Below are 23,824 nucleotides of genomic sequence, written 5' to 3'. Positions count from 1 at the left end.
CACAGATCATCTATCTCATAGACATTTCACATTGATTTAAACACTTTCATTCATTCATTCATGACTTATTTCAAATATTCATGTTACTTTTATTAGTTAGTAGTAGTTAGTATTTTATTATTTATGTTACTCAAGGCAGCGAGACCTGTGGGTACACTCATTTATTAACTATTTTACATGTTAGGCCTTGGCTTTATATACACAGCCTTTGCATTGTTCCGCATATTATTTGCAGCTGAGCAGGCCTCTGTGCTGGCAGTAGAGGACATGCACAGCAACAACAGATGAGCTAGCCCCGGGCCAAGGCCACTGGTGGGAATCGCTACTCACTTGAGGAAGTGGGTTGCATTGTGTGTTTACTGTAATGTATTGGCTGTGAGTACTGCAGTGTGTGTGTGTGTGTGTGTGTGTGTGTGTGTGTAAGGGGGGGAGGGGGGTCACTACAGATGTCCTTGCCTTGAGCCTTCTCTACATGAAAATCTGCATTGCTCTGGGAGAATGGCTGGCACACAGTAACATCGCATTATACAGCAGGAGTCAGACACAGAGGGTTAAATCTTAATGAGGAGAAGACATACTGCTTAAGGGGAGTGTTGCAGTATAAAACAGACTGGACACTGGTTATATTAAAATAACCACCTGCACTTTGCTACTTGGAAACATTATGATATCTCAACATCAGAATGTAGCTGCTATTTAGTTCTATTCTTGACACAGGACTGAAGATGCATGGTTAAAAAATACATACGTAGATATTGGTGTTTACAGGGTTAGCCAGGTTTGGAAACATTAAATGCAGCAGAGGAAAGGTAAGTGGGAAAGAGAGAGACAGTAGGTGGGATTGAGAGAGCCGCAGCAAACTCCGAAAGGGAGAGAGAGGTGCTGATGAACCATCTACGTGAGAAGCACAGAAGCATGCTGCCCTCTAGTGCCACACACTCCAGTTCCCTCCGTGGCAACAACATAATATGACACAGTTGAGAAGAGAATGAATTATTCATGAATGACGGGATGATAAAGCAGTATTTCACAGATCTTAGATATGAGATGTAATTGATACCACACGGCTGATATCAAACACATGCTTGTCTCTACAAATAAATGTAATCTTGATGACGAGCCACTGTTTTTGATACTTCAGGACAATGCTTGGCTTGTATATGTACACAGAAGCAGTATTAATGAGAGGATTATCACATGTATTGTGTCAAATATATGTGATACAAGCAGCCTAAATGGTCAATCAGGCCCTTTTAAAGCACCTGGGTTACATGCATATGTTTATGTTAGCTCACCAGTGGTGGAATGTACTCAAGTACTGTACTTAAGTACAAATTTGAGGTACTTGTACTTTACTTGAGTCTTTTCTTTTCATGCCACTTTCTACTTCTACTCCGCTACATTTCAGAGAGAAATATTGTACTTTGTAGTTACTTTACACATTAAAATGTTTGCACACAAAACACATGTAGTTTATAAAATACCATGTTTTATTATAAATTAAACTACCCAACAATATACGGGCCTACAGCTGAAATGATTAGACCATTAAACACTTAGTTGATTGACAGAACTGTTTGGATTGTTTCCAGTTTCTAAAAAGTGAGGATTTTGCTGCATTGAGTACTTTTACTTTTAATAATTCAAGTATATTTTCCTGATGATGCTTACATACCTTTACTTAAGTAATATTTTCAATGCAGGACTTTTACTTGTAACAGAGTATTTTTACAGTGTGGTATTAGTACTTATACTTAAGTAAAGGATCTGAATAAGTCTTCCAACACTGTAGCACCTCCTCTCCTCTCCTCAGTTTTATGAATGTCAACAGTTTCAGTCTCCCCTCACCCCTCCCACAGATTAACCTAGTAGTGCCAGTCAGCAGCAGCACAGGGGCGGTTCTGGTTTAATGTTTAAGCTTTTACTTCCCCCTCAGTTCTCCACACACACACACACACACACACACACACACACACACACACACATACGTTGGCCAATGGCCCTGTGTGTGCGGAACTGAGCACCGGGAGTGAGTCACCTGAGAGACTGAAGAGGCTGAGCTGAGCTGAGTGGGCCTGCTGGACACGGTGGCCATATTACAGTAAGTATCAGTTCCTGTTCACTTACAAACAGCCTCTCCAAGTCCATCTGCATGACCAGAGAGACAAGTTGGGGTCTAAAAGGTGAGAGAAGTGGTTGGTTTTGAGATTTTTGTTTATTGTCTTAAAAACAAACATGCTCTGTGTTATTAATGTGTTCCCACTTTGTGGCAGTGTCCATGACTGTTGCTGTGTATTAAGAGGTCGTGCAGCAGCTTGCTGTGAATCACAGCACAGCTTAAACTCCTCTGTTATTAGTCGGGCCTGAGCTGTGCTGTAGTCATGCTGCGGTTCCTCTCTGAGTTGTTCTGCCAAAGCAGAGTGTGGTGTATGTCTAATACCAACCCACACTATTTGATTCATGCGTTTAAAGGTCTATTCCGCTACTTCTTCTATTCTATTTTCTGACGTTGTTTTGGTCCGCGGTCGCACACATACCGTGATGCTTAACATCACAGGTAACCATTTTGCAAACAAAGCAGATGTGTTTTTAGAAATCTTCATTTTTTCCCTACCATTTCACAACAATTCCTTCATTTCCATTCAATATGAAAATCTATTAGCAGACTCTTGAAACTTGCTTGAGTTGTCCAATCCAATGAACATTGAATCTGCTTTTCTTTTTTTTTTCTTTTTTGTCAAAGTCTCACTTAAACTGTTAAAATGATAATGTCAGGCTGACAAAATAGAAAGAGGCCTTTATGTTTACCGTGATGGATTATACACAAGTCAATAAAGTTTAAAGCTGCTATAATCAATATTTTTATTTTAACAATGGATCAAATGACTACTTGTATGTGAAAATGGTAACTCACAGGGCACATTTACACCTGGTATTAACATCTGCATCTGGATATGATATATGGATAATGACTCCGATCCACAGGTCTGGTATGGTAATACCTGGTATTAAAAGGCATTTTCATTATCTGGATTCTGCATGCATTGTGATCGAATATCAAGATGCAAATAAGTTAGGCTGGGCTGGCGTACTTGTCAAAAGACATGGCGTGTCCCACGTCAAGGAAAGCGATGACGCAACCATCATTCATTGCTCTTTTTTTTTTTTCTTTTTTTTTAGATTTTCTTTGGTGGTTTTACAGTTTATCACATACAGGTCACAGACATTTACATCACATAGATAAGTACTGTACTTAACAACAACAGTAAACCCCAACCCTTTCCCTCCCTACAAAAGCCAACAAGCAAACCAAGAAAGTAAATAAATAAAATGAATACATCACAAAACAGAAAGTTCAAGTAAGTGATGGACATAGTAACAAGGTAATTAAAAAAAAAAAAAAGACAAAAAACAACAAACTTTAGTCAGGGCATTATTCACAGGTCAAGTATTTCAGCATCCTCAGGATTCAAAGAAGGTACAAGGTAGAGCTGTAATCGGGCCTTTAAAAAAGTTAGTCCCAACAAGGCCCGAGCCCAAGTACATTTTGATTGACAGCTTTTCAAAAGCCCCAACCCGTTTACAGCCTGACATTATACAAATGTGTGCACGCACACAGCTTGTTTGCCTTTTGTCAAGAATGTGTCATTTATAAAAAATGTTTAACATAATTTATTCATGACTAACGTAGGCTCAGACTTTGCTTTCTTTGCCGGTGCAACCAAAACGTAATCGCCAGAGGCCAGCCTCCGTTTCACCTCCTCAGCATCCATTTTCGTGCTAATCGAAACGCATCACCTGACCGCTCATTTACCGCGCAACCCGGAGCGCAAGCCCGAGGCCTGCCCGAGGCGGGCCCGAGCCTGTGTAAAATGATAGAAATTAAGACCGAACCCATCAAAGATCTTCAGCTCTAGTACAAGGGTGTGTTCTTCTGGTCCTTGATGTGCTTCAGCGCTGGGTTCCATGTGCTCTAGAACTTCTGAGGGTTGCCAGACAGTTCAATATCTCAGTCTCTCTATGTGTAAGATGCCCATCATCAGTTCTACAAACGTCATTCATTTCTAAACAACTTTTTGGAGGGAAGACTTGCTAACTTGCTAGCTACTGCTTCTACTTGTAGCTGCATGTTTTGTCTAAATGAATGTGGTCACGCTGTATGGACAGCATGGCTGCGATCCGATCACAATGCGAGCCTGACCAGTTAATACATGTAAATATGACTCTTGCACATTCACAGTCATTTGGATTTGAATCAAATGAGAAACATGCGAGCTAACGAGGCCCAGGTGTGTTAATTATACATTTTAGAGCATATAATTATGGCATAGGCAATGCTTACATGCTTATTATACATAACAAATGATTTATTGTTTTGCCCCCACAGTTTCTCCCTCTCCATGCATCATAAGGACTGCGTGATTTTCTCCTTCTCAATGAATCACCCAGATCAGCCCGCAGCATGAAAAGCTGGAGCAGGAAATTCAAGAGACAAGAGCCTGACAGTGTGCTCGGGTCCTCCTCTAGCAAGAGGAACTCCATTAGTGATCCGCCAGTGCCTGTGTGGGTTACTCACACACCCACACCAGATAATATCACAGATGATGATGATACAAACTCCAACGGCTGCACATCCAGCACCACCACACCATATGCGGAAAAGGAGGAGCAAAAAGGGAAGGACAGGCTGAAATCCCTCATCCTTCAGTCATGGGGGGGCTTCGTCCATAAATGGACAAAGGTAAATGACAGTTTGAATGCCTCTGAAGCCAGCACCAGCAGGATCCATATCCTTCCTAATGGGACCAGGGTGAGCCCTCCTGTAAGTCCCCTGCTGGAGCGCAGGAACTGGGGGGAATCACTTGGCAACTCGAGCCAGAACTCCCATAAGCCCTTGTTAAGGGAGAGCCCTTCTGATGAACTGTTCGATCAGGGCCCGCAAGAGGAATCTCTCCTGACCAGTATCCACCCTGCAGAGTACTACGCCAAGAAGCTGGAGGTCTATAACCTGAAGTACTCTTATTTGAAATCCTGGCCAGGGTTGCTCAGACTTCTTGCTGGACTTCAGCTCCTATTTGGGGGCATGGTTATAGCCTGTGTCATCTCCTACGTACACAAAGACAGTGAGTGGTCCAACAGCTACGGAATCTATAACGGTGCATATAACAATGGGCAAGGCATGTCTGGGTACAGCTACAGAGGCCCTATGACTCCCTTCATACTGGCAGTGGCTGGGGTCTCCTGGATTATAACCTTCATGCTCTTAGTGATAGGAATGACTATGTATTATCGCACCATACTCCTTGATGCCCCCTGGTGGCCTCTGACAGAGGGCTTCATTAACGTGGCGCTGTTCCTGCTCTACATGGCAGCGGGGATTGTCTACCTGAATGACTTGAACCGCGGGGGGCTGTGCTACACGACAATCGGCGTTAATCCCATTATGGCCAATCTGTGTCGGGTTGATGGGGGCCAGATGGCGGGAACAGCTTTCATATTTATCAACATGGCAATGTATCTGGGAAGCTTCCTGGTGTGTCTGAAGATGTGGAGGCATGAGGCCGCACGTAGGGAGCGGGAGTACTTTGAGAGCAAGGTACAGGTCATTAAACCCATGGAGATTTTAGATGTCCAGACAGACTCATGAACCATTCGCACATAAAGCAACGAAAAGTAACGCACTGTAATGCATTATTGTTGTGCTAAGTTCATTTTTAGTAATGTAAATCAACACAGATGGCTGAGATATTCAAACACAAAATGTGTGCATGGCCTTCAACAGCTACCAAACTCTTTACTGTTTGCAAATAGAGTCCATGTTATCGAGCCTCACAGCCACCACCTACGAGTAAGAAACAGCATGGACAGCTAATATATTTGATGTCAAATAAGAAAGGGTGAGAGGCCAGGAGTGAACATAATAATTCTGTCTCCCAGCTGAGGGAATGCAACTTTAGAAGCTTAGCTTGTCGAAGCAAAAGAATGGGGCAGTTCTTTTCTCTGGCTGTTCTTTTTTTATTATTATGAGTTCTCTGCCATGTAGCTTAACCCAAATATTGCACCTAGGCCTTATAATAATGGTGAGACAGGCCTGCACACAGTGGTGTACAGTCACATAATTTAATTTGCTGGACTCAAATTCTTTTAATAGGCTAATGCTTTTTTTTTGTCTTTTACTTTAAGCCCCAGGAGGAGTTTCACCAGTCCATCCCACTCACCCTTCAAAAAACAAAGCACATATCATTCAAGGATGAAAACGATAAAGATCGTATCAATCCAAATGCACTCACCACTGAGCTCCATAAGAACCCAGTCAGCCTGTGCAGAGCCACAGCGCCTGAATACACCCCCAAAGTACACATCATCGCAGACTACATCATGTGAGTGAACATTTAAACTATGCATGTTAAAGGGTTGTATAAATATTACGACTTTTTTTTTTCCCACAAAATATTTCTCTCTATATATTAGTCATACATGCTAGATGTCGAGCCACGTATTAATCTTCCCTAAAATCCTTCCCTATAGAAAGTATCCGGAGATCAGCTGTGTGGAAGAAAGGGAAAAGTACAAAGCCGTTTTCAACGACCAGTATCAGGAATACAAGGACCTTCACAGAGAAATGAGCACCACCCTAAATAAGTTCAGAGAGCTGGATGCCACGATGGCACGACTCCTCAAAGAGGGAAAAAGCCAAGAGGTGAGAAGGATGTAAAACAACCTTTATGGGGTGGCAGTAGCTCAGTCAGTAAGGAGGTGGGTTGGGAACCGGAGGTTCAAGTCCCCATATGGACCAAAGTATGGTGGTGGTATGGCGCTGGAGAGGTGCCAGTTCACCTCCTGGGCACTGCCAAGGTGCTCTTGAGCAAGGCACCGAACCCCCAACTGGGCAGCTCCCTCACTCTGACATCTCTCCATTAGTGCATGTATAGGTACTGAGCATGTGTGTGTAATTCAGGCCTGTGTGTAATGTGTGTAATAACAACAGAGTGAAAAACATTGTCATTTCCCCTTGCGGGATTAATAAAGTATACATTATTATTATTTATTTAACCATTTCATTAACTGTAAAAACCATTTCTGTGATTGGCTTCCACGATTTAACTTGAAAAGGTCCTAATCAGGCCTTCTTATTGTACAGACATGCTAAATATATCTTTTTTTCTGGATGACTGTTTTATGTCATGTTTTGTGCAAACCATTTGGTTTTCATTTCTATTTATCTTTTAGGATCAGCAGAGGATTCAAAGCATTTTGAAGAAGTATCAACAGAAAAAGAGGGTAAGTTTGTTAAAAAGTGAGGACACTATTCCCCTCATGTTTCCCGTCTGTTCACTCTCAAACATTTGAAAAATAATTTGGCAATTATAACATTTAACCCAGAGATGTGCTAGAATTGCTCACTGTTGTGTAAACACCTAGGTCATATTTGCTTTTCTTTAATAAAGCTGTGCACTGATGCAAATGATATTGCTTCCACCATGAAAAATTTTTAATTTAACGCAGATACATTACAGAATGAATCAGGCGAAACGACAGTTAGCAGAGGAAAGAAGAAGACAGATTTAGGTAATAGAGAGGTTGCGGCCATTAATCAACAGATTATTTAATGTGCGTGTGTTTTCACAGGACCCCGGCTTCCTCGAGAAAAGGGAACGCTGTGAATATTTGAAAGCTAAATTAAGCCACATCAAAAACAGAATCCGCACTTTTGACCAGGAAGCCATGGAAAACGGTCGGACGTGAAGAAGAACAGAGAGAAATGTCCGCAGCGCCGGATGAGTGAAAAAAACAAATAACCTTTTTGTCATTGATTCTTTGTCTCTTTTTTGTGATTTGTTGCTTCCGTACATTGATCGCATTGAATGTATTATATTTTGAATGGAAACCATGTTTTTTACTCAGGATGGACTAAATAGATTATTGGACATGTTTGTATAGCATCGACATGAAACATGGCTTTTATAACACTATTCTTACAATTCTAACATTATAAGAGATAAATGATACATTCCTTTTGTACGGCGTTCATGTCATGTTTAATTTTCCTTGTTTGTAACATGTTGATTCTAGTGTAAATGAAAGTTCTGCCAGTGATTGCAATTTTTATAAAATAAAATAAATCCGTGAACGTTTGTATGATAGTTGTGTATTGTATGCTGTTTCTTATTTGCACTGCCATTTTATTTTTCCTCTACAACTTATTAAACCCCTCCAACAAGTCATTTTTTAAAGATTATTTTTTGGGCTTTTCCACCTTTAATTGATAGGACAATTAAATGAGAAAGGGGGGGAAGACATGCAGGAAATCGTCTCAGGTCAGACTCGAACCCTGGACCTCTGCGTCGAGGCATAAGCCTCAAAGTATACGTGCGCCTGCTCTACCCACTGAGTCAACCCGGCCACTCACGCAGGTCATTTTAATTGCAGAGGAAAGTATTTTGTTTTTTTTGTTTGATTGTACATAGATAACAGAGTGTTTTTGATTAGTTTGATACGCTCCCAGACAGGATTTGTTACAGACAGTTATTGAAAACACCTTGGTAATGTGGATGCATACAGTATATATATATTTTTGTTATCTTATGCAGTCAACTGCTATTAGGCTGAACTCCCCCACATGAACTGACTGTTCATGACATTTTCTGTGTGCCTTATCATGAGTGCTGTACTCTGACTTTCTGTGTGGATATAGCAGTGTTAGCCACCTGAGTGCCTAAATAACGTTATCAACGTGTTTTTTCTCTTTACTGCTCTGTTGTGTGGACAGTGATTCTGGCTTTTTTTTGGTCATGTGGTTGGTTTAGTTTTAAGGACAATGATGTTTACTGCAGACTCATAACTGTTTCAGTATTGCATTAACACTACAAAATGTATGGAACTGCCTTCAGGACTGCAACTAACGATTATTTTTGTAATTATTAATGAAATTAATTTTCTCAATTAATTGTTAGGGGGGATTAGGGTCACATGGGAAAAATGTATTTCACTTTTGAGTTTAAAGTCAGAATTCAGTGAAAAAAGTCAGACTTTATTCTCAGAATTATGACTTTTTTTTCCAATCCGTTCTCATTCCGAACTCGTAAAATAACAGGAGAGCGAGGGTTCGCGTCCCGCTTGTCCCGCTTGCTATAGTTGCATGACACAGAACCGTACGCCCACCCACGACCCCTTCCTAAACCCAACCGTCCCGTTCTTCCCGCGTGTAACGGAATCGTACGCCCACCCACGACCCTTTCCTAAACCCAACCTTCCCGTAGTACCCGCGTGTCACGGAACCGTAAGCCCACCCACGACCTTTTCCTTAACATAACTGCTTCAAAAGGTACGGCAATAGTCCCGACCAAGCGCGTTTACTTATAGCGCTAAAGGGACGGCAATAGTCCCGACCAAGCACGTTTACTTATAGCGCTAAAGGAGACTTTTAGTGTCAATAAGAACGACAGAGGCACCTGACCAACGGTCCATATTTTACGAGATGAGTGTGAGAATGTGTTGTTTTTTCTCAGAATTGTGACTTGAGAATCAAAAGTCTGACTCCCCCCACCAGAATTCTGACTGACAAACTCAGAACTCAAAATACATTTTTCACATGTGGCCCTAATCCTCTTCCGTACCTATATACACTATAAAAGTTCAGAGAAAAAAAAAACAAACTAAGGTGACATCTTCAAATTCTTCATTTTTGTCTGAACAACATTCACCCAAGAATACATTTCAATATCTTTAAAAAGTATACATTATGTTATGGTTTGTCAAAACCTTCCTAAATGAACTGGACTGAGAGTAGTCTAGCTAGCTGTAGCCTATAGAGGCTCCATAAGAGACCACGTGACGCTGCCGGGTCATTACCGGGTGAACTGTGCTCCCGCTGAGACACACTGTCCCTCTGCAGCTTTCATTTAACGGCTTTTTGTTAAGAATAAGTATCCATCATGGGAAATGACTCGATTTACGATCGTCGCTGAGGAATAAAAACGACAGTGTGCTGTTAAAGAGGAGACTCACATGAATGACTCGACATCAGATCAGCTGAGCGGGACGGGTGCCAAGTTTAGGGGAAGGTTTTCTATAGTAGCCTACCTGGGTAAGTTTATACTCCTATAACTGATCATTTCATTGTTTAAGTTGTTAGAAGGTTCAAATAAACGTGTCATTTTTGTTTTATTGTTGACCAATTATCTGACCTGTTGGATGTTTGCAGAAGTAATAATAATGGAAGTTAAAGCATTCTGTAGATATGAAACAGTTTTATATCTATGTTGGAAATGACTAAATGAATAGAGAGTGGACAGAAGCTCAATATTTAGTCTGAAGTTGAATTTAATCTTGTTTTCATGTACTGTATTTTGTCTAGTTTAGATGAATTACGATTAAAGAACAAAGAGAGGAAAGTTACAACTTACATGTTACTATTTATTCTCTTTACTTATACTTATTTATTGTTTGTTTATCCTTAGTGTCTTGTACTTTTCCCATATTCCTTGCCGCTGCAACAGTGTGACATTTCCCCATTGTGGGATTGATAAAGGTTTTTGAATTTTGAAGTTATCAAGAAAGAAAAGTTCTGTTTAGTTTATTCTGACTTTCTGAGAGCAATTTTGCTCTCAGAAAGAAGAAAAGAAAAAGTAAGAAAAAAGTAAGTTAAGAAAAGTAATTCAACCATGCCAATGATTAAAACAAACAAACAAACAAACAGTTCTGCCACACATGACTGGTCTTATTTTGGAGCTTCCCCTTTTCTCTGAGTGAGCAGGTGTCCACAGCACAGGTAACACAGAGCAGGGGAAGGAACAGGGCTATGCTTCTCCTCCATGCATGGCTGCCTCTGATCTGCTGTCTGTCTGAATTATTGAAGCCTGTTGGGTTGTGTTCCTCTGGAGTGATGAAGCGTGAGTCTGCACTACCGGAGGGAGAGAGAGAGAGAGAGAGAGAGAGAGAGAGAGAGGGTTCAGGGATGGGCTGAGGTGAATGAAGGGCAGAGAGGTGCATGCTGGACACTGGTGGAAGAAGTATCCAGATCCTTTACTTCAGTAAAAGTACTGATACCACACTGTAAAACTACTAAGTAAACGTCCTTGCATTTAAATTGTTACCTAAGTAAAAGTATGTAACTATCATCAGGAAAATGTAGGATAGTCAAAGTTTTAAAAGTAAAAGTACTCAATGCAGAAAAAACCTCACATTTCAGAAACTGGAAACGATCCAAACTGTTCTGTCAGTCAGTGTTTAATCAGCTAATCATTTCAGCTGGACTTGTAGGCCTGTATATTGTTGAAACTACATCTAGTTTGTGTGCAAAAAATCTTAATGTGTGAAGTAAATAGTAACTAAAGCTGTCAGATGAATGTAGTAGAGTAAAAAGTACAATATTGCTCTCTGAAATCTAGCCGAGTAGAAGCAGAAAGTGGCATGACAAGAAAAGACTCAAGTAAAGTACAAGTACCTCAAATTGGTACTTAAGTACACTACTTGAGTAAATGTACTTTTAATGTTTCATTCCACCACAGATGCTGGACAGCAAAAAGTGCTGAAAGGTCTAAGCAACAGGCATTTAGAGTATTTTATTTCCTGCATTCACATTTTCAATTTCAAGAGTCAGTTTACTTATCAAGGCATCACTCCAGAGGATTGAGATAACTCAATGTTAGAATACGACTATGTGTCACCTTCAAAACTGCTGTTAAATACTTCACTTTGAAGTGGTCAAACATGTATAAGTGAATTAAAGTGATGACAAGGACGTTGCTTTTACCATAAATAAATGTAATCCTATTGTCCCTCCCTCCTCTAGGTGAAATTGCAGTGATATCCTCTAAATCATGTACGAGTCTCGGTACTACGATAGCCCCCCTGTGTACAGCCCGCCTTACAGCACTCACTCCCACAGCTTCTATCCCCCAAGGAGCGTCCACTCCCCCCAGAGCCAGTATGTCCCCTACACCTACGATGTCCCTCCGGGCTCCAACTACATTGAGGAAAAGCCTCAACACTTCTACCGCTGGTTTTCTCCTCCTGGTTTCGTCAAAACCTTCCAAGGAGCTACAGTCCTCATGTGTTTCCTCATCTTCGCCTGCGTGGCTTCCACCTTGGTGTGGGACATGAATGGATTTGGGTACGGGGGCTACGGTGTCGGGGCTACAGGGAGTATCACGGGGGTGGAGTCGGGATATTATGGAGGCAGCTACGGCTATGGTAGCTCCTACATGACGCCACAGTCTGCCAAGGCGGCCATGATTTCCATGGTGGCCATTAACTTCCTGGTTTCACTGGGCTTCCTGGTGGGGAGTTTCTCACGGTCACGGATCATGAGGGGATGCAGGTTCTACCTCACCGTGTTCATTTGTGATATCATCTTAGCTGTCCTTCAGGTGAGTCTCACCAAATGTTGATTCCCTTCTCTTGTCAGGGTGACTTTAAACATCACACACACTGCAACACACTGCAGTTAGGTGAGGGTTAAGTAGGTGGGAACAGCAAACAGTTGCTTATTACACATCCAGCACATGAAGAAAATATGCATTTGGAGTCATATTTCTGGCCATCTGATGAATTTGATTCTAATATTCACTCTCCTTTTAGCTCCATTTTGGTCTCCACCAGCTCCAGAGGGAAATATCTGTCTCTCCAGATGCTAAATGCTGCACTATGTTCACCAGCTAGTCGTTAACTGTCTGTCTGCTGTTTAATCCTGAGCAGGTAGCGTAAAGTCGGTTTATAAGAGCTTTTTTTGCAGATAGCTGCTTGCTGTCTGGAAACGAAGTCGATAAAAATGGTGAGAATAAACCAAAACAATAAAGTTGAGGCCAGAAAATTTAAAACTATGAGCTAAAAGAGGCTAACGAGCTCCGCAGTGCTGAGGGGAACTACAGATTAAGGTGATTGTTATCTTGGGGTTCATCACTACAAGTGACCTCTTTCCCATTACACATTTGATCCATTGTTTATGTAGCCTATGTAAAAAGATTGATTAGCACAACTTTAAGCTTGATGTCTCACTATTAGTGGTGTCACGATTCTCCAAATCCACAATTCAATTTGACTTTCGATTTTAAAGTCACGATTCAATTACATTTTCAATTTCAATATTTTCTTTTCAGCAGTGACGGCAATGCCACAATAAGTGCCTTGAGATGGCAGGAGGGTACTTTACAACAAAAGTTTCTTTCTCAAAATTAACTAAAAATTTCTTAAAATTAGTTTAACGAGGTGAACATGAACGCACAATGGAGTCCCGTTGGAGCCCACATGCTTTACCTTCGTTGTTTGTTTCCATAACTCACTCACGGGGTAGGCAAAATGTTGCCACACCGGTGACTTCAGGGAAGCAGGAGGATTTTCCAGTTCTGTTTCTTCGTTACCTCAGACCTCAGACAGCTGCAGGCTACCGCTAAGCTAACGTTCCTGTGTGTCTTTAGCTGCATGCTACCAGCCGGTAAGCTACACTGTGTCTGTTTTCTTTGGACGTGCGCAAAGTAGGCGGGGGTGGAGAGAGAGAAAAAAAAAAAATATTGGGGGACTTGCCGCTAACACTTTACAATAAGGTACACAAAAAAATAGGTAGTTAATGATTAGTTACTCTTTTTCAGAAGGGTAGTTACCCTTTTTCAGAAGGGTAGTTATTGTTTTTCAGAAGGGTAACGAATGATTAGTTACCCTTTTTCAGAAGGGTAGTTACCGTTTTTCAGAAGGGTAGTTATTGTTTTTCAGAAGGGTAACGAATGATTAGTTACCCTTTTTCAGAAGGGTAGTTACCGTTTTTCAGAAGGGTAGTTACTGTTTTTCAGAAGGGTAGTTAGTTACCCTTTTTCAGAAGGGTAGTTACTGTTTTTCAGAAGGGTAGTTACCCTTTTTTCAGAAGGGTAATGAATGATTAGTTACCGTTTCAGAAGGGTAGTTACTGTTTTTCAGAAGGGTAGTTACCCTTTTTCAGAAGGGTAGTTACTGTTTTTCAGAAGGGTAACGAATGATTAGTTACCCTTTTTCAGAAGGGTAGTTACTGTTTTTCAGAAGGGTAGTTATTGTTTTTCAGAAGGGTAACGAATGATTAGTTACCCTTTTTCAGAAGGGTAGTTACTGTTTTTCAGAAGGGTAGTTATTGTTTTTCAGAAGGGTAATGAATGATTAGTTACCCTTTTTCAGAAGGGTAGTTACCGTTTTTCAGAAGGGTAGTTACCGTTTTTCAGAAGGGTAACGAATGATTAGTTACCCTATTTCAGAAGGGTAGTTACTGTTTTTCAGAAGGGTAATGAATGATTAGTTACCCTATTTCAGAAGGGTAGTTACCGTTTTTCAGAAGGGTAACGAATGATTAGTCGAAAATGAAAAACGGCAACTACCCTTCTGAAAAACGGCAACTACCCTTCTGAAAAACAGTTTTTCATTCTATCTTCATTCAAAGATAACATGGAATGCATTTAAATCATTACTGTGATTAAACATGCTTCTCTTTTGACTTCAAGGGCATCATCGACATCATCTTTGTGATCGGGGTGAACCCGATGTCTCAGAGCTCACAGAGCATGCTGTACAATCCCATGCTGATGATGTGCCAGAACATCCAGGGCAGTCCCAGCCTCAGCGGCAGCATTGGGGCCGGTTTTCCTGGGGGGTTCCCCATGTACAATCAATACCTGCACCACTACTGCTACATGGATCCCGAGGAGGTTAGTGGGAATATTCCATTTTGTTTTAATCTTTTCTATTTCATTCCATCCTGATCTAGGATTTACTCTTTCCTCAGGCGGTTGCATTAGTGTTGGGGCTGATGGTGGTGTTGGCCCTGTCCCTGTCTGCTTACTTCGCTTACAAGACCCGCAGCAAGATTTGGCGCCATGGCAAAGCTAACATTTACTGGGACGAGTCGCTGCTCAGGTCGTCAGAGAGCCAGGATGTACAGGACTGGGTGAGCAACGTCCCTTTTTTTAATCATTTATTTCTTCATATATTTTAACAGGATGAATGGGGGATTTTGTTTATGTACAAGTGAGTTTTGATGATATACTACTTACAGCAAGTCCACGAAAGACGACAAAAGGCAGTTTACGTTTATTTCTATTTTTCCTTCTTCAGCCAGACAACCAAACGCACGCTTACAATCTGATGTTTGCTCTTTTCAAGTTACCTGCACGTTCAAGGGCGATATATACGCATCGTAAAGTCTCTCAGCTCTTACCTAGTGACCACTTGGTTTTGTAGACTCACATGAACCCGCTGCTGTTGACTCAGAACACTGCGGTTTATCTTCAGCACACCCAGGTTTCACTCTGTCTGATCATTAACCAGACCAGTGATAACAGCTGCATAGAAACCAAATATTAAAAAAAAAAAAGCAGCAATGTTATACAATTTCCTGTTAAAGGAAACTGGTCAGGAGGAATTAAGAGCCAGGTTTTGAGTTTCAGGTTGTTTGAGCAGATATTGGCACAGGTGTTTTTCCTGCACACAGTCATGAGCACACGTTTTCAGGATGGACTGAATCATTTGAAAGTGGTCAAAGGACGTTTTAAAGACATTTGCTTAAAAATGTATGTTTTTCTTAAACAGAACCATTCACACAATTACTAATGAAGTGTCCGTATCAATGGGGACGTCAGTGCAGACACTATTCTCTATATAATTAAGGGAAAAGTATTCAGGTGTCAAGTCCAGGTTTCCTGGGGGAGAGGCAAGTCCAGGTTTCCAGGGTAGAGATCAGGTCAGGTGAATTCCAGGAAGGAGCGGGTCCGTCAGAGAGAGACAGTAGGTCGGCTAGTGGTGGGGTCCAGTGGTGGTGGTTCTGTTTCAGTGGATGGCAGGAGTGAAGTGGTAGCAGGAGTCAGGTTCCAATGGCAGCTGAGGCACAAGAGAAGTCATCAGGACAGGCAAACATACCATTAGACTAAACAGACCGGCACCAGTTCATCTGGCACGAGCCTAACTATGGTCGTCTTAACTATGATCTGATGCAGCGTGAAGGAATGACCGGGTATATGAAGCAGAGGTTGATTGTGGTAGATGAGAGGCAGCTGGAACCCTGACTCCCACACACCAGACTCTACTCCTGCAATTAGACACAGACAGAGGGAGGGTGAGAGGAGAGACAGAGAAGCTACCTAGGAGCAGCAGGCCTAACAGTGGGAACTGGCAGGTATGACCTCATAAAAAAAGATAACTTTTACACACAAAGACTCTTCATCATAAAATGAAAGCACTGGTCAAATACTTGACCCATGTTTTGATGACTATTACAGACTTTTGACTAGGGATGGGTATCGTTAGGATTTTATCGATACCCATGTGGATATCAATACTGCTTATGATTACCAATACTACTATTTATCTATAATTTGGTGCAAAAAATAAAGACTCAACAGTTATTTTATTTTTACTCTTTTGCAAAAATAAATTAAATAGTTTTCTGAGTTTCCTGTATATGTAATAAGGGAGAAGTCATTGCTACTTGTTGTGGAGCCTAACACATTTTCGTTTAAATAATCATTCCTGGATGCCCAGTGGGCCACATAAAAACAGATAGCAGTATCTGTTTGTACAGATGCTTATCAATACTTCGGTACTGACAAGTCCGGAACCGCTACCAGTTTAGTATCGGTTCTCGATACCCATCCCTACTTTTGGCAGCTTTGGTAGCTTAGTGATGCTGTTATACTGTGGATGGGTATGGGTAGGGTTGGGCATCGTTTTGATTTTAACAATTCTGATTCCAATCCCAATTCTTCCTATCGATTCCGGTTCTTATCGATTCTCTATGCTGATTCTTTGAGGGTTGGAGTTGAACCATTTTAAAACATTTTGATTCAGTGGTGATTTACAGTTTTATCTGGCTTTTTCAACGTAAAATAAAGCCACACTTTAGAGCGCCGCTTACTGTGCTTCATGGCTGCAACGCATCAAGATTTTGGAAGTACAGTGGCCGCTACGGAAACCAGGGGGGCACGTAAATTTGGAACCGATCGGATTCGAAACGAGTCAAACAGATTCCAATAAAGAAACGATTCCGGAATCGTAATTTTTGTAACGATTCCAATTTGGAACCGTTTCTCGATACCCCTATGTATGGGTGAAGTATGGGTGTACAAAGCAGAAATATCTGGCAACAGTTTTAGAGCCGCTGTCTCAGACCGTCAGTGCTCCAGCATTTAGCAGGTATTCCTGCTGCTGTGGAGCCCTGTGAAAGCTGTGCTGTTTGTACTTCACAGCGGTAGCTTCATGTGGTATTTAGCAGTGATTAATCTACTACAGTCACAGTGTATCATGTCCACCATGACTCATTATGAAAAGGGAAGACAGCTACTCAATCAGTTTATCCAGCGGGGCCCTGGCCTACATACCGCCTATCACTGCAAAGGGTGCAGCGAGGCACTTTATCGAGATGCAGGCCTTATTCTGGGGCACTCTTGTATTGCAGTGAAGATGCTTGCCTTGCAGGGAGGCATATATAATGTATGTGGCATGTATAATGTATAAAAAAGGTTGAGTTGCCTCAGTGTTGCTCTGTGAATCCCTTCAGTGCGTGGTGGCGCTAAATGATTCAGTATGCAAAGGGACTGCTGCAGATTAGACTCCTGGCAGAGAAGTCATTTTCCTGTGTTTTGTGCTACATTTTTATTTAACAGAACTTGAGAGAAAAGATTGTAGGATAACTAGATAAAAACAAACTCAATAGGTGAGTTTAATGGTATTTAACAACAGACAATTAACAGTTTGAGTCGCTTATTATAAATGGGCTCTGGAAAATTGTGATACCATTATGAATGAGAATAATCAGCAGATTAATCTGTAATGAAAAGAGAAACTGAAAGCTCCCTCTCGCCATCTTTAGAGCACATCCAGATTTCCTTGTCCCAGTTCTTTGGATTATCAGCAGAAAGTGTCAGTTTCACACAAACACTGACCGGACTGTCACAGTCCACGCAGCTTTCTGGGACTTTCTCTCCACATAGAGGATCATCTTCCGACTCCACATTCATCAGATCTATTTCACAGGCTGCTTTTCTTTCTCCAGACGTTCGCATCAGCTCACTGGAGAAATAGGTCAAAGACTGGAAGTCATTAATGGTGCATTATACAGTAAAACAGTAGATTACATGAGACATAATACAGCTTTTGTTTTTTGCTATACTACTACATCATTTGTTTTCTTATGACCATGCGTTTTATTTTGGTGATGCTCCCCCCCCCCCTCACACTTCTGTGGCTGTAAAGGGTTGTAACAGTGCTGTGTTGTGCTGTAGGTGTTAAAATTGTCTGTTTGATAAGCACATCGTGCTGTTTTTTTTTCTGCAAAAGAGGTGCTCGGCTGCTTCACAGCAGTTTACCTGATAGTTCAGGAAGATGGAACAGCAGAAATGTTTGTTCCACCGATTTCACTCCTGTCTCAACCTTTCTCAGTGTGCACACACACACACACACACACACACACGCATGCACTCCTGTCAGACCCAGTTCAGAAAATTGTTTTTGTGTGTTCCCTTTAAATTAATTAGTTCTGATAGTTGTGGTGTGTGTGTGTGTGTGTGTGTGTGTCCTGTATCTGTCTAGCATGCATGTCTGGCAGTGACACAGCCTCTCTCATACGAGTGTTTTTGATCCACTTCTGTACTTCGTTGCTTATGTGACAGATTTAGTGCAGAAAGGTTTTTTTTTTCTTTCTTTCCAGCATAAAAAATGCATCTGACGTGGCCGGGTTAGCTCATTTGGTAGAGCGGGCGCACATATATAGAGGTTTATTCCTCGACAGAGAAAGTCCAGGGTTCGAGTCCGACCTGTGACAGTTTCCTGCATGTCTTCCCCCCTCTCTCTCTCTCTCTCTCTCGCTCTCTCTCTCCCCTTTTACATCTCAGCTGTCCGATCAATTAAAGGTGCAAGTATTTGGTGGGGGGTTTAGGGGTCCTCCCTTAAATTTTTTACGTTTTTCAGTAAAAACAAAATCAAATTTCACAGCTTAAAGACAAAACTTGCTAGAGAAGTCGACTGCGGACCGACTACAATCATTAGATCTGAGAAAAGTGATTTAGTTTTTATGCTCACATTGATTTTACATTCATTCGCCTTAGGTGCTGCCCAAAACGACTTGGGTGCTGCCCGTAAGCCTTATAGCTGTAGGGAAAAGCCTGACAATATAATGTGTATTTTCTGTTTACTAAAGATTTTCTGTCTCTATTACATCTCAATCTAATGATCTGCACTGCGGTGGAACAAACCTCGACATTAAATGAAGGCATTCTGATTTCAGTCTCCTGATATTGTCTTAGGTGAACCATGTTGGAGAGGTGCGCAGCACCCAACAAGCACCGACTGTTGTCGTATCAGAGAGAGCAGCACCTGACCTGAGGGCAGAGTACAATGTGGTCTCCTACGGCAACGGAACAGTCAGCATCCACAGTGAGGGAAATTATAAAAGCAACAGGTGAGTGATGGTCACAGCTGATGAGTCTGACACCAGAACACCACCGTGCTCAAAACACAGGACACATCAGAAAAACATGTTTTTTAAAACCTTTATTGTGTTATATATCTTTTTGTGCACGTTATAGGTTTACAAAGTGAAAAAGCCCAAAGTCCACCCCAAAGGGACTTACCATCTCCAACAGAAAACACTGTTCACAAACTGCTCCAAACAGCTCTATTGTAGTCCAGCCTTTACTTCCGTGATGAACGCTCGTCACTTTGTAACACACGTTATAATGCTCGCCTAGCTGCTAGCGTGGCACGACCTCATACTCTGCTTCTGACTGGCTAGTAGTCCTTACCTATTGGAAGTACAGTGGCCGTTACCCATGTGCGACTCCCAACAAAGATGGAACAGAAGTGAGATGCCTCACTCTGTAGCTAAAACAGAGAGCTCAACACACAGGGTGAAAAGAGGAGCTGTAGCAATGTGCAGTACAACAAATATATGGTGTTTTTCTGAAAATTAAACCACATAAACCTATTATGGTACAACCTCTAGATACAATTATGAACCTGAAAATGAGCATAATATGAGCACTTTAAACCAAGGACCCCTTAACTGAAAAAGAGACAGAGCAGGGACCCCCTACTACATATATTGTAGAAAATGAAGTTGCATATTAGACTGGGCCTACAATAAAGTGTAGAGCGGCCTAAGGCCTTTATACATACCGTTTCAGTGCATAGAATACTAAGCTATTAATAATTGTTGGTATGATTTTATAAATCATGTTTTAATGTTAACCATACATGTGGCACAGTGAATCCTTAGGGTGAACTGGATGTGTGGATGACTACCTTAGTGACTACCTTAACTATAGGCCAGTAAGCCTATCATCAGTGGGGATTTATATTTGCTAATAATATGTTGGATTCATGTTAAGACATTTTCATTTGAAAAAAACCTTTTATTGTTTTTGAATTGGAGGGATTTTACTTGCTATTTGTCTGATTTAATGGCTTATTGTGTACAGAACACGTGTTGTGCGGCTGATAGTTATGTTTAGAAGTCAGAGAGACTAAATCCGTTCAGATTGCGGATCATCTACAGTCTGTCAGCAGCAGAGCATTTTAACACCTACTCTGTCATAATAACAACTGGAGACTGTGTACAAGCTGATATATGGGTCTGATAACATTTTTTAAATCGGAATCTGCCCTAACGGGATGTGAGTGTTTCTGTGACTTCCTGTGCAGCCTGAATGCTGCCGGAAACGGCTATTAACTGTCCGACTTGACTGCAGCTTTTTGTCACCACCCCCTGCTGCTGCTCTCGTTCACTTTACAGGCGAGGCGCAGCTCATCGCGAATGAGCCTAATGTTTCAGGCAGAGGAGCTGCAGCGATGGGCAGTGAGAGAAACACAATACGTTTTTTGAACATCAAAGCATGTAAACCTATTCTAGTAGACCCCAAGAGAACAAATGTGATGCTGAAGAGGAGTAAAATAGGGGCTCTTTAAAAACCCTACTGAAACTCAAAGTACTTGATATTAGAGGTCCAGGCCCAGATATACTAAGGCTACGTTCTGAGTTAGACCACTTCCATATGTGGTCCTGAATCAGACCCAGGTCTGATTTTATTTTTTCAATGTGGCCGCAGTGTGAACAACCAAGGCGGATTTGATGCAACTTTTACGTCAATCTACATCGACATTTGTCACAATTTTACCAATTTTGTGTTAGACACAGACAGTAAAATTAAAAACTTGACTAGGCCTACAAAATGGAGAACCGTGATGGAGCAAGTCAATGGAGGGAGCCATAACCCCGCAAAAAGGCCAAAATAGCCAATTTGGCTCTCTTTCTCTTCATTCTTCTCCTCCTCAGCACCTGCTCATTAATGTTACGGCTGCCATTACACAAACATTTTGAAATAAAAGCCCAAATGCTTACATCCTCCATAACCTCCCTAACTTTAGTGCAACAGCGTGCTGCGTCTGATGTCATTGTTATTGTTCTTTTGCGCATGCGGGTCAGTTCGAAACTGCAAACAGTTCACACTGGAATCTGATATAGGCCACATCTTAAAAGGTAATGTGAACAGCCAAACATAAAATCGGATCTGAGCAAAAGAATCCGAATTAAGCATTAAGACTTGTGGTGTGAACGTGAGCTTAAACTGTAATAAATAAAATAAATAAATGCAACATATATGAATGTGGCTGTAGACATTCTAGCACAAATACACAATCAATCATCTAATACCTGTCTTGCTTTTCCATAGTTTCTCTGCTGACAACAGTAATGGTCAGGGTGCTGAGCCACTGTGCCAGAACAGCAGGGTCACAGTTGGCTCCAACAGCTCCTCAGAGGAGACTGACAGCATGAGGAAACCTCCTCCTTATCACATGGAGAAGGAAAGGAGGAAGGGCCGAGAGCCCAGGCCTGCTGCTCGGGAGAGGATGGAGTCCCCGTGTGAAACCGGTTACACCACCGGGGACACTGGCAATGAGCTGGACCGGGACCACACAGCTAACCTTTACAGGTGGGCCGCTTCTCTGCTGCCTGCCACTTAATACTGCAATCTTGGTGTGCTTGTCATCTGAGGAAAGCACGTTTATTTGTACAGCACATACTACGCGGGGGCAGTTCAAAGTGTTTTTTCATAATTCATTAAAGCAAAATACAGGAAATACAACCCAAAGCATTCAAATACAAACTAAAATTGTAGAAGCCATTTTTGTGATTTTAAAAAAGTATCATAGTGTCACAGCTAAAAATTGGGGCGACTATGATACTTAAGTTTAGTGACTGTAATCCAACTGAAAGACCTTTATTTCAATGAGTTTCACTGAAGGGCTGTACCGTCTAAAAGCTCATTCAGATCCTCCCTGTAAAATAACAGAATATTATTTTTATATTGTTTTGTAGTACAAGGCAGGAAAAGGCTGAGTTTAAAGATGCTGAATATCATCTTAAATGCTGGCTATCAGCAGCATGAAGCGAGACAAACTCAGTGTCAGTTTTAAAAACCTCTTAGTTGAATCCAAATTAAAGTATTTAGGACCATTCTTTTTCTAATTAATCACAGTATTAATGGAAAGAATGTGCCATGTCCTGAAAAAGTATTAATGTTATTTTTTAGAAGAAAATGCTGTAATACTACAAATACTGGCCAGCATCACTACTGTCTTCAAGGCAATTTGGCCAACGCTTTCAATTATTTTTAACGTAACAGTAGTAGGAAAACAAGTAAAACAATGCTCATTCCCTTCTCTTTTTGCCTCTGCCTCAATAATAGTTTGAATGTAATAATCATTTCATGTCTTCATGTTAATCTCCCACTCGAGGCTGTACCCAGAGATAATTTCAGACGAGCAGCGCCGCCAGTACAAGAAGGAGTTTGACTTGGATCTGGCCCGCTATAAGAGCCTCTGTGCCGAAATGGATGACATCAGTGACCAGATGCACAAGCTGAGCCGAGAACTGGACATGTTGGACCAGGGCTCCATTAAGTACCAGGTAGAGAAAAACAGGAGGGAGGAGTGCAGAGTGGAAAAATCCAGGACCGACTGCCAGGAGTCATAGCTGTGCCTTTTAATTATAAGAGCTTAGATCATCCTCAGTGTGAGTCCGTTGGACTGCCATAGAAACACAAAGCACTGAAGTCGCACCAAGCCAGATACAATTTCAGAATTGTCTTGAAACCACAGGGCCTTAAAAAGTCTAAAATTTCAAAATAAAAATGTTAGGCTATAAAAAGTCTTAAATTTGCTGAAGTATTGTGTTCTAGGTCTTAAATAATTTGAAACGGGTCTTTATTTTCCTACGTCCATGTAACTCTACCTCTTATGCTTTTTTTTATTTATTCCGTGGTGTTGTAGTTCATTCTTTCACTAGTCCAAATATAATTTTGCTGTATTACGACTACAAATGAGACCAACATGCAACTTATACTGCAGCCAATCAGCTTTCGTGTTATTGGTGCGAGTCTCTTTCGGATTGTACCACAGACATAAAACCGATTCTATTCTTCAGCTTTGGGGAAGTGCAAGTTTAGCGATACTTGGCTTGAAATATACTAAATTTAGGGCTCAGTTGATGTTGTGATAAAGGTCTTAAATTTAATTCATAATTATCTGAAAAAGGTCTTTAAAAGTCTCAAATTTGACTCGGTGAAACCTGCAGAAACTATGTGAAAAGTCAGTACAATTCAGTGAGAGGATTTGTATTCATTTTCAGGGTGTGGCAGACGAGTATAACCGACTCAAAGACCTGAAAAGGGTGAGTGAAATTAGATCAGTGGTCTCATAATGTGAAATTAAAGGAATAGCCTTTTGGGGAATATGCTTATTTCCCTTTCTTGCCGAGAGTTAGATGAGATTATTACCACTCTCATGTTTGTAGAGTTAATATGGAAGCTACAGCCAT

General features: G+C 41.3%; 1 protein-coding gene across 1 annotated transcript in view; it reads left to right on the top strand.

The window, feature by feature from the left end:
• Positions 1 to 23,824, top strand: part of ocln1 (occludin1) — a 29,627-nt gene that overhangs the window by 4,110 nt on the left and 1,693 nt on the right. Inside the window, exons 2-15 of the mRNA XM_078264275.1 lie at positions 1,860 to 1,894; positions 4,615 to 5,596; positions 6,193 to 6,380; positions 6,529 to 6,700; positions 7,231 to 7,281; positions 7,630 to 7,742; positions 8,835 to 8,844; positions 11,832 to 12,371; positions 14,463 to 14,666; positions 14,744 to 14,905; positions 19,254 to 19,408; positions 21,678 to 21,938; positions 22,744 to 22,915; positions 23,636 to 23,677. Of these exons, the coding sequence (XP_078120401.1) occupies positions 1,860 to 1,894; positions 4,615 to 5,596; positions 6,193 to 6,380; positions 6,529 to 6,700; positions 7,231 to 7,281; positions 7,630 to 7,742; positions 8,835 to 8,844; positions 11,832 to 12,371; positions 14,463 to 14,666; positions 14,744 to 14,905; positions 19,254 to 19,408; positions 21,678 to 21,938; positions 22,744 to 22,915; positions 23,636 to 23,677 (3,087 nt within the window). The remainder of the gene's footprint in view (positions 1 to 1,859; positions 1,895 to 4,614; positions 5,597 to 6,192; positions 6,381 to 6,528; positions 6,701 to 7,230; positions 7,282 to 7,629; positions 7,743 to 8,834; positions 8,845 to 11,831; positions 12,372 to 14,462; positions 14,667 to 14,743; positions 14,906 to 19,253; positions 19,409 to 21,677; positions 21,939 to 22,743; positions 22,916 to 23,635; positions 23,678 to 23,824) is intronic.

Source organism: Sander vitreus, chromosome 12 (genome assembly GCF_031162955.1).
Source record: "Sander vitreus isolate 19-12246 chromosome 12, sanVit1, whole genome shotgun sequence".
Lineage (NCBI taxonomy): Eukaryota > Metazoa > Chordata > Actinopteri > Perciformes > Percidae > Sander > Sander vitreus.
The sequence above is the reverse complement of the archived record's forward strand: the minus strand, read 5'-3'. Positions and strand labels throughout refer to the sequence as shown.